Below are 11,115 nucleotides of genomic sequence, written 5' to 3' on the forward strand. Positions count from 1 at the left end.
CCTACCCATTGGACTTAACGACGGAGCAGGCTTCCAAACCTCTTCAACGTGTTTTCGCGCTTGGCCGCGGCTGCAGCAGCAGCCACAGGTCCTGCAGGTGCTGGGGCGCCGTTGCGGTCCGCTCCCGCGCCCGGGCTGCCAGACATCATGCTCGCGCGCGTGCTGGGGGTTGCCCTCATCGCAGACGGCGGGGCCGAAGCCACCGCCGGACCGGTCGGGGTGGTGGGTGTAGTTGGCAGTGGCGTCGTCGCCTGGGGCACACTGAGGCTTGACGCCGGAGCCGGTGCTGGAGACCAGGCAGGAGGCGTCATTGGCCTGTCACCAGCCTCGCTCATGCTCATGCTCATGCGCGACGTGACGGCGCTGGCCATGCTGAACGACCGTTGGAACTGGGGCGGTACCTTGGCCGTGCTGGGCGTGACCGACTGACTGTCATCGGACGCGCGCGGGATGTGGCCGTTGCCATTCGTCCTCCTGGAGCCCGAACGCTGGAGACCAGATGTGTGCGTGAGGAGAATACCAGGTAACCCGCCATCTGCGCTGGCCTTGCGAAGGCTGTTGCTGTGACCGTGAGCGCTGCTGGCGACGCTGGCGCTGGCGACACTCGTGACGCTAGGTTGTGTCTGGTGCATGGTGCCCCGAGGACCGACGCGCAGAGCAGGCAGCACGTAACTGTCCCTGCTCTTGGTACCGTCCGACTCGGGGATGGACGAAACACGCGCCAAGCTAGCGATGACAGGCGACACATCGCGCGTAGACCGGGCAATCGGGGAGAGGGGGCTGAGCATGCCGTCGTCGTCCGACATGGGCGGGAGGATAAGAATCTCCTCGGCGTAGGCCTTGTTGTACAAGGTGCGAAGTGCCTCGTGGAACGCAATGTCCTTGTTGACACTGGCATGCGCACGGAGACCCTTTTGGATCGTACGCACGTACGAGAGGACGGCGTCGCGAAGGGTGGCGACGTTCTTGGCCTCTCCTGGGTGGCGATCGACGTATGCTTCGTCGAGGAAGTGCTTCTTGTAAACAGGGATACCGCCGTTGACACGAGAGTCGACAGCGCCGTTCAGGGCGGTACCGAGAAGCTTGACGTCCACCGGTACGGCCTCGGCGAGCTTGCGCAGTTCGCGCTCGGCGCGGAGGACAACGACAATCGCCGAGTCGACGGGCGAGATGTGGTCGTGATGGATATGAATCACCTCGGCACGGCTTTGCAGAGCCGGAAGGTCGTTGGCAGTGGTGATGGTCGTCTTCTCGAGCCACTGCAGTACGCTCTCGCGCTCTTCCGGGTCGATATTGTACGGACGCATAGTTTCAAACTTGTTGACCGCGTTGGCGCGGTAATATGCCTGGACATGCGGGTTGACGCCCTTGCGGAAGACGGGGTGCTTAATGTCCGGCGCTGGCGCGACCGACGTGACCCAGATGACAGGCTCGGTACCGTAGCGTGCAGAGTCTGACGGCGGAATCTTGGACCGGTGGATCTGCGCATCGGGGTGCTTGGCCTGGAGGGTCTCGCAAAAGTCGACATAACGTTGCCATGGCGCACCGCGAACGATAAACTCCTTGTCGAGATCGAGCGACGTAAAGTTGCCAAAGTAGGCCACGCGGAAGTACTCGGGCTTGGGACGTGTCGAGGTGCCGATTTGTTCCCAGAGCTTGGCCTCGTGGATGAGCAGCTCGGAGATGCGGTCGACATCAAAGGTGATCAAACGATGCTGGGTGACGAGCTCTTGACAGATCTCGGCAGCCTGCTCGTACGCCTCTGCTTCCGCCAGGTAGTCGAGAACGTGGTAGAGGATGGCCTCCTTGCGCTCAAACTGGCTCTGGGCCGGCACCTTGATATCGCCATGGCTAAACTCGTCGACGAGCTCACCCTTTACTGTCCACTCGTACAGGTCGGCGTGCATGCGCAGCGCAAGACCGGCACCAAACCAATCGCCTGCGGCTGCGTTGATCGCGACGAGGTGGTGGACGAAGCGAATGTAGAGGTCGTCACGGCCCACTTGAGAGAAGAACTCCATGAGACGGACAGTGGCAGCCACGCGCTCTTCCTTCCACTGGGGCGTTTCGGGCAGGTCACGCACCGCCATGAGCAGGTCGATGAAGAGCTCCACCTGGTCGAGGAAGGTACCGACATGCGTGCGGAAGTTGGCATCAATCTCGGGCGTGGCTTCGAAGACTGCACGCAGACGCGACACAAAGTAGGCACGTGCAACCGACTCGGACGCGGTAGACGACCTGGTCGTGAACAAGTGCTCCAGCTTCTGGAAGATTTCGGTCTGGATCGTGTTAAACTTGCCATCGAGGACGTATTCGGCGTAAATCATCGAGAACAGAATGTCGACAGCCGACTCGCACAACCTCTCGTGCGACGACAGGCAGAGCGTGAGGATACGCTCCGCCAGACCCGTGAAGCGTGTCTGGTAGCCGCCGTAGCGGCTGGTCTCCCTCGAGTCGATGGCCTCCCAGCCGATGGCATTCCACAGCTTGCGAAGGAGGGATGCTCCGTCGTCGCGCAGATCGCCAGCAATGATCCACGCAGCTCGGCGACGCTGGAGACCTTGCTCCTCGAGAGCGAGCTCGGGGCTGGACAGCAGGTCGCACAGGAGCTCGATGCAGCGCGTCCACAGCTCGACGTCAAAGCGGTCCATGTCCTCGATAGGAGGGACAAAGTCCTCACGCGACAGGAAGGCGATAACGGGGTCAAAGTAGCGAACAACGGCAGTGAATGCCAGACCAGACAACGTGAGCCACTGGTTCGGGAACGCCTCAAAGTGAATAATCGAGTCAAAGACGTTGAACGAGTTCTTGAGCATGTCCTTGACGCTGGTGACGCCGTCCATGTCGAGTTTTTCCTCGAGCCAGCTGACTAGGGCGTTGCGCGGAGCGGCGATGACGAGAGCAAAGATGACGACGGCGACTTCCGCAAGCGCACACTTGAACGTGCCAGCCGCGGGCAGGTCGTCTTCTTGACCAAACAGCGAAGGAGGGGGCAGATGCGACACGAGAGCGAATGGATGGGAAGCAGGGAAGGTATCGGGAGTGTCCTTCCAAACGGTCGGCGACTGGAGGTGACGTTCCAGCAGCGCCATGGTGTCATCGCTGGCGAGGTGGTGGTACGAGTCCAACAGTCCCGGAAAGATTGACAGGCAGTACTCAATGTTGTCCTCTTCCTGTGCGAGAGCGAGCGGATCAGACTTGATGATCGGCGAGTCGAGCAGCTCCTGAAGCTTGTTAACAGTCCATGCCATGACCGAGACGGCGAGTCGGTTGCACTCGAGCCACTTGATCTGGCGACTATCCTTGAGGGCCTGCGTCTCACCGCGAGCCGAGTACAGGTCCTCTTCGTAGCGGCCCACGTGAGGCTTGACCCAACGGACAATGGCAGGGATGAGGTCGGCGCGCGTTTCGTTAAACTCGAGCAGAGTGGTGACAATCTGCAAAATCAAGAGAAGCTTGTAGACTGCAAGGTTGCCTTGGGCACGGGTGAGGGTGTCGGTAAACTCGATGACCATCTCGACAATCTCCGCGGGCGAGAAGACTTGCACGAGGTCTGGCAGAATGTCGGCATAGTGCTGGACTGCAAGTGTCTGCGAACCGATCAACGCCTTGTCTGAGCGAAGCATGATCTCGTTGATCTCGCCAAGTATGTCGCGCGTCTGGCTCTTGAAGTCTGCCTCCATCTGCGCAGAGGTGGGGCCGAGCGACGAGCCACGGGACCTGTCAAGTTCGCGGGAACGGATAACGAAGCGGAACACGTTGTGCCAGACCTTGAGCAGCGAGCGGTATTCTTGCGATGCTGGGCGACCCATGACAGCCTTCATGGCACGCAGGAGGTGTGGGGCGGACGACGCAAACGCAAAGTGCTTGCTCGTGTATGCGGCAATGATTGGGTCAAACGACGGGAAACGACGGTCGGTCGCCATGGAAAGCACCTTGATGAGACCCTTGAACACTAGGTCGTCGACCTCTTCCCGGCGGTCGCCCAGGTGAGACACGAGGATGGCAAAGAGCGCATCTAGCACGGGCTGGAGGAACTTGGCAATCTCGTCCTCACCAACAAAACCAAACATCTGTAGAGTTTGGCACAAGGCGGCGGCGTCGGCACTCTGCCAAGCAAAGAGTGCCCGCAGCGTGTCGTCCTGGGTGTGGAGGGTGGAACACAGGAACGTCCTCAGCGACAGGCGGTCGCGCAGAGCGGTCATGTAGCGTGCCGACTCGGGTGAAAGCTTGGGCTCGCCAGTGGACGGCACCTCAAAATAGAGGTTGGGCGTGGGCTGAATGGCAGCCTTCTCCATGTGGTAAAGAACGAGTTCGTGTTTGCCGTCCTTGATCGAGGCGTTGTGCGAAAAGAGAGGGAGATACGCAAACGCGAACGGCTTTTCACCCTCTCCATTGATGCCTTCGCGCTCACGCGTGCGGTGCTTGAACGAAAGGTACAGGTGGCAGTCGCCCGAGCCTTGAGGGAGAGCAACCTTGATGAGCTCACCAAACGTAGGTCTGTCGTTGTGGTAGTACACGATCGAGTTGTACTGAGCCGAGGGAGGCTCGCCGGATCCACCCGCAAAGAGCGAGTCGGGGACAAGAGTACCATCTGCGCGACGGACTTCGAGCGACACCTGCGTACTGGCCGGGATGGGCGCGACAGTTTTCCTGACACGCAGGGTGCCGCCTGCCGGGAACATTGTGGAGAACGAGGCATCCCAGAGCTTGATGTAGAGGTCATTGCGGACAAGGCCTGGTGGCACAACATCAGGAAAGCCCAGACGAGCGGTCTGTGGAGTTTCGAGAAGGAGTGCAGGGTGTTCACGGATGACCTGGTCGATGGGGCCGTGGAACAGGCGCAGGCCAAGCGCAATCCCTTGAGCGCGAGGCGACTGCTCGTACATGCGGTCGTTGTGGAGAATAATGTCGGCATGCAGGGTCGCGAATGTAGACTCGTCCCTCGCCACATAGATGGGCATGACCAAGTCGTCGCCGCTGGCGTCACCAGAGAGGCGCGAGATGGATGGCAGCTCAAAGATGGCACACCCGAGTGGACGGCGAATGGTGCCCCGTCCACCTTGTGCGGTTGACTGAGACATGAGCGTGTCGATGGTCTGGGTGCGCTTTGGCTCGTATCCCGAGACCATGGATCCCGAGTCGTCGGTCACACTGTCCGAGATGGAGAGTGAGCTGCGCCAACGACGAGAATGGGGGTCGTGGTTGCTGAAGAGGACGCTGCTGCGCTTGTTGGCCCGGCTGCTACGCGTTGTCTCGACCTGCCCGACCGAGCTGGCTTCAGCGGCCATCTTCATGTTACCGTTGCGGACAATACGGCAGACGAGGTAGGTACCGGGGGCAACGTCGTCGGTGCGGAGGTCGGCAAACAGTGTTCGCAGCTTGCCGAGTCGGCGCTCAGCGTCGCGTGCTGGGCTTCCGTTGTGGTTGAGGATGAGGCAGAATTCTTCTGTCAGGAACTTGCCTTGCGCCTTGCTGTACAGTGAGAAGAAGAGCTCGCATGTCTCTCCAGGCGAACACGGGCTGGCGACAAACGCGCGGAAGTCGAGCAGGCAGTGATAACCGCTGGGGGAAGTGGATTTTTCCACCTCTCCTCCTCGGCTTGGGTCTTGGCTCATGTTCGGCGCGCCCTTGATGGCGGCGAGTGGTCGTGGAACATTTGGCTTGCCAAAGAGCGCGTCCAGCGGCACCAGGTCGATGTATGCGAGTTGGACCTGGTTCTTGTACGCCATGACACCTCCCATCCAACCTGACCGAGTGAGGGCGCGGTCCTTGTCGATACCAACAACGCTGCCGTCCTCGAGACTTCGCACAATGACCTCGAGTCCTTGGGCGACGTTACACTTGACCAGGCGCGAGACGCACTCCCGTCGGATCCGCACAAGCTCGTCGCCGCTGAGCATCTGGGACAGCAGCTGCCGGCGACCGAGGAAGAGCGCGTCAATGTGCTGGACGACCGCATTGAACAGGCGGTACTCGCGCATAGACAGGTATGTAGGCAAACACTGGGAAATTTGTTAGTAGAAGACGAGTCGCACGACTTACGGCATACCACTCGCGGATGGCACATGCGATCTCATCAACAAGCGGCCATTGTTGGCCCGCCACGGTGGAGTCGCCAGCTGTGAGAGCTGGCAATGGGGGCTGCTCCTTTTCGCGTGGTTGAGCAAGCAGGAGAGACGCTGGGCGACGGTTGCGCTTGATGATGCTGGCCGAGCCGTTGGCGACGGCGGACGCGCCGCCGTTTAGGAAGCCCCCGTCTCCGTCCTCCTCCTCTTCGCGCACGGATTCCATCTCGTTGCGCAACTGTCGCGCACGGTCCTCTGCCATCTCGCGTGCGGTCTCGTACGCGATGGTGAGGACCTCGCTCTCCGTTACGGCGTTCCGTCGCACATGGACGGCGGCGGCGGGGAAGATGCCGATGAGGACACTTGGCTCGACTTTTGGGTACCCGGACGGGTTGTCGGACGAAGGCATTAGTTGCTGCAGGGAGACGCCCTGGACGATGTATCTGCGCAGCCGTCAGCATCTGCTGCGAGTCTACCGGTGCGCTCGCGTGATGGAGCATCCTCTCTCACCCTCGGTACCAGACAGAATCGTCGGCATCCTCTCCGCTGTGGTATTCCTCAAACGCAAAGAACTCGTCGCCGACATCCAGGCTGACTTCATGCGGGTTACCGCGTGCCGCGGAGAAGACATCGTTGGCGGCGGCTGACGATGGGACTCCTGACCAGGAGAAGCGATTCTTTTGCTGCTGCGATCGAATAGTTGTTGTCGGGGAGGGAGGCGGGGAGGAGGACGATGGATGGAAAGGGTGGACCACCAGACCCGAGTAGATGTGTGGCAGCGGTTCCCACATGCCTGTTTTGCTGTATGCACGGAAGTAACGCGTCAGCAGCTATACATATGCTTTGTGTCGGACACGGAGGACGCGTTCTGCGGACACGGAGGGGTGGAAGGCTCACCGCGAGGGGCCGGCGCTGGCGCTCGGGCCGGCGCCAGTCGCGTTGAAGAGCGCCATGGGCGGGTGGAGGCTATGGCCCGCGACGGACGCGCGGTGTGGAGGGGTGCGCGGGGTGGCGTGAGCTGGCGATGAATGGAAGGCGGGTGAGATGGGGGAGAGGGTGTGTTGTTGTTGAATGGGAGGGGGGGTGTAGTGGGTAGTCGCGTAGTCGCAGATATGTGCAGGCGATTTTGCCAAAAGGTCGATGGAACAACAGACGGAAAGGGATGCAAAGGATGGAATGGATTAGGACGTGCCCACAGCGTCCACAAGAGTCGAGAGGGTGTCCTGGGTGGGGTCGACGTTTCGTATGCACGCTTGGAGCGTCGCTTCGCTTGGTGGCTGGGCGGCGGAGGGGGACCGTTCTGTTTGGCTGTGTGGGCTGCCGCGCTCCCGCAGGTGTGGGTGTCTCGTCGCGGGAAGCGCGCAGTGACCCGTGCCTGGCCGTGGAAAGCTCTCTCCGCCCAGTTCAAAATATATTGTGTTTCAACCCCCGTCTGGCAACATTACAGCAACAACAATAACAACCAACCAACCAACAACAACATGAAGGGATACGTCAAGTACGCCTGGTATCTTATGGTCTTTCAGCTGACACCCCCAGAGCGTGCTCCCTCGAGGACACGTACTCACACACCCGCTTCCACCTCTCCCTCCGCACCATCTCGTCCCCCGCAGTCTATCATCGCCTCTTGCTCTTCCGCATCAACAAACCCGATGTCGACAAGGACGAAGCTCAGGACGGCGACAACGCTGAGACCAGCGATGATGCTGATGGTCTGCCGCCTGCCAGCTCGTCAAACCGCAGCGCTCCCGAGCTCTACTGTATGGAGGAGAAGTGCCCCCACCTGGGCGCGCCGCTGAGCCATGCCGTTCTCGAGGTGGACGATATCGAGGACACGCGGGCTGTTGGTGTGTATGGCTGCTGAGGGAGACGGATGGTTGCAGCTTGCTGATGAGCACAGTGTGTCCCTGGCACCAGTATGACTTTGGTATGTGTCGACGGGAGGAGGGGACGACGAAGACGGCAGTGTGAGAATCAACAAGGACAGGGCGCTGACCGCACAGACCTTCGCGACGGCTCCAGTTGTAAGCAAACGAGTGACCTGAACACTACTGACGAGCAGCTACTGGAGCACAAACGTGCACGTACAAAGTGCGGATAGAGGGGTCTGGCAAGGACGCAGAAGTCTGGGTGGAGGCACCGCACGTCGAAGGCGGACACGACTGGGAGGCGCTCGAGTTCCGCGCCGTCAGCGAAGGTGACTTGGACACCCACGAGGCAACGGGCTAACTCGTGCAGACTTTGCGGACCCTCCATCGCTCTCGCTTGCTGGATTGTCGGTCGGGGACGACGTGGCGGATGAGACTGCACACACTCAACACGCCAGTGCAACTCCGGCCGATGCCGCGCTCCCCAACGATCTCCCAGACTCGCTTCTCGGCTTTGCGCATCTCGTTCTCGCCACTGCTGAGCCTATGGCCAAGTGTGCGCTCACACGCGAGGCCGTTTCGCGCATGCGTGCCGGAAAGCTCCGCTCCATCCGTCCTAACAAGTCGGAAATCCGCAAGGCGAGGGAGAACGGCGGCCTGCTCGATGAACCACCACGGCTTCAGAGCTCTGTCCCTGCTGGGCAAACTGCCAAACGGTGTGTCCATAGAGGTACGACCTGTCCACTAACGGTGCAGCGGAAAGGGAGGATCCGAAAAGTCGCGTATTATGATGCTTCGTGAGTGGGAAGACGACACGATTAAAATACAACATGCTGACACTGTGTTTGTCACTGCTTTCAATTCGCTCGTTCCATGCCTACTCACCTCGTCTGACAAACGCGATGGCCCCTTTTGTGGTGTACTGACTGTCACTGTCAATTCATCGGCTCAGACGCACTGGCCAACATCGAGCAATACGCGATAGACCTCGCGTGGGACATTATCGCGCGTTTCGCCGATGCTGAAGTCGAGGGCGAGCGCCTTCCTGTCGACTTCTTCCTCGACTGGGCCAAGGTCGCTGAAGACGAGGCCAAGCACTTCTCCCTGCTCAACAAGAGGCTAATTGTAAGTCGCCCCCTTGGTTCGCGCTACCCCAAGCTGACATGTTGTGCAGGAGATGGGGTCATACTTTGGAGCCCAGTCCGGTGTGTTCCATCAACTCGAGCTGCGGGCCTAGTGCTGACACTTACCTCTTCTAACGCCGTCCTGGTCCACCGAATTCGAACTTGTCCAACGTCTTTGGAAAATGTTTCACAAAAATACGCCAACGAATAACGCACCATGTATATCCTCTAGTCCACGCTGGACTGTGGGAGTCTGCCATGGACACTGCCGATTCGCTGCTGTCTCGCATCGCGATCATTCATCTGGTCGCCGAGGCGCGCGGTGTCGACATGAACCCGCTCACGCTGGCCAAACTGCAGGCTGCTGGAGACGCCGAGTCGTCACGCGTGCTGGAAATTATTCACGCCGATGAGATTACTCGTAAGTCTTTTTTTCTTTTTTTTTGGAGTGGCCAAGGACGACTCTTTGAGGCAGTGCGTTGGCCGGGATCGACGAACACAGCCGACGGGACCTCGATTCTGCCCGCTGCACTGCCTATCGATGACGGAGGGCTCTGCCGCGGTTCCATGTCGGACGACCACTGCCGCGGCAGTGAGCGTACGGTAGTTGCTGCTGTCTTTTGTGTCACCTGTGCGCAAAGGACATAGCCTGGTTTTGGTATATGACAGCAAAAACTCACGACCAATGCAGATGTCACGACTGGTCACCGCTGGTTTTCATACATGTGCGTACAGTGGAGACTTGTGGTGCCTTTACTGGCCACCCTAGTACTTAGCGGTAACGGGACGGACAAAAACAGGTGTGCTGACTTGCGTACCAGCTGTGCGCGCCAAGGATTGGAGCCTGTGCAGCAATTTCGCCTCGAGGTCTCGAACAATTTCCATGGCGATCTCAAGGGGCCGTTCAACATTACCGACCGGGCGAGAGCAGTGAGTAGGACTCCGTTATTCCCGAACATCCATCCCATAGCAACAAGGTGAAAGGTGACGACCATGGCCATCTCGTTTGTGCCTGTGGTGACCGTTACACTCTGTGCCTTGCACACTTGTTCCTTTGTTAATTCTCGGTTGGGATCCCTTTCAGCAGTGCCAGAGATCGAGACCACACCCAATAGCCAAAATTGCTGACGACCCCCTCCTCTCCTTCTCCAGGGCCTCACACAAGAATTCTACACCGACCTGCGTGGACACCATCGTCGCAGACAAGAGGTGTACGGCAACGGTACTGGCAGTGGTGGCGATGCCAATATGCACCCGCGCCTCACTTGAGGAGCTGTACCATTACCGGCCACTCCCATTTGTAACCCAACATACCGATGTATTCCGCGCAGTGTCTCCGCAAGTGTGTACGACTGGCTGGTTGATAGCCGGGTTTTAAGCACGCGACTTCTAGAATGGCGTCTTGTTCCAATGAGGTCGCGTACTGAACCTTAGGACACAAGCCCCGTTGGGGTCATTATCTCCTCCGCTTGATCAGCACATTGACTGCACGTGTTCGGGGGCCGTCCAGCCGGCGGCGGCGGCCTAACAAAAGGACACGGCCAAACACAGAGTGTCTCGACCAACGAGGACGCCCCCCGTCTGACACTGCGGCCGGTCCGTCGCCGTCGCTGGCGGTCTTTCATGCCATGACTTGCACCGGCCCGCCACGGCTCGAAAGTCGCCGCAGCACACGCCGCGGCTACTTGACATACGCACGCGACTGCGGCTTTGGAGACTGGGCTTTTGTCAATTGGGTATCCGGGCGGCAAGCAAAAGCAAAAGCAAGACAGATGCAGGTACAGTTACTTGACGTGTGCAGACCCTGTACCAGCGAGGCATTTGATTGTGGTGTGGGCCTGTCGGCAACATTTGGTCGGCGGAGGTCGTCTGGGGGCCGCGAGAGAGACCCTAGAGGCGCCAGAAGGGCTAGAAGGAAAGGGGGTCTCAGATCCAGCTACCAAAAGGCCCAGCCCAAGTCTCTCCAACGCCGACGTCGGCGCCAGGTAGCCGAACCCCATATACACATAGGACCGCTTCGACGCTAGCGTCCATGATTCTTCCTTTGTCTGCGGA

General features: G+C 59.6%; 2 protein-coding genes across 2 annotated transcripts; one reads left to right on the top strand and one right to left on the bottom strand.

Moving 5' to 3' along the window:
• Positions 1–14: 14 nt before the first annotated feature.
• On the bottom strand, positions 15–7,021 carry EHS24_000222 (uncharacterized protein; the record flags this gene model as incomplete). Its single annotated transcript, XM_028616057.1, has 4 exons — positions 15–6,005; positions 6,046–6,511; positions 6,579–6,869; positions 6,966–7,021. The coding sequence occupies 4 exons, from the start codon at positions 7,019–7,021 to the stop codon at positions 15–17; spliced, it is 6,804 nt and encodes a 2,267-aa protein (XP_028479914.1).
• Positions 7,022–7,549: 528 nt separating this feature from the next.
• On the top strand, positions 7,550–10,329 carry EHS24_000223 (uncharacterized protein; the record flags this gene model as incomplete). The annotated part of the gene is made up of 13 exons (XM_028616058.1): positions 7,550–7,566; positions 7,608–7,915; positions 7,969–7,995; positions 8,072–8,092; positions 8,131–8,265; positions 8,307–8,652; positions 8,693–8,733; positions 8,889–9,061; positions 9,111–9,141; positions 9,293–9,481; positions 9,752–9,785; positions 9,882–9,990; positions 10,213–10,329. The coding sequence occupies 13 exons, from the start codon at positions 7,550–7,552 to the stop codon at positions 10,327–10,329; spliced, it is 1,548 nt and encodes a 515-aa protein (XP_028479915.1).
• Positions 10,330–11,115: the final 786 nt, after the last annotated feature.

This window comes from Apiotrichum porosum (assembly GCF_003942205.1).
Source record: "Apiotrichum porosum strain DSM 27194 chromosome Unknown scaffold_1, whole genome shotgun sequence".
Classification (NCBI taxonomy): domain Eukaryota; kingdom Fungi; phylum Basidiomycota; class Tremellomycetes; order Trichosporonales; family Trichosporonaceae; genus Apiotrichum; species Apiotrichum porosum.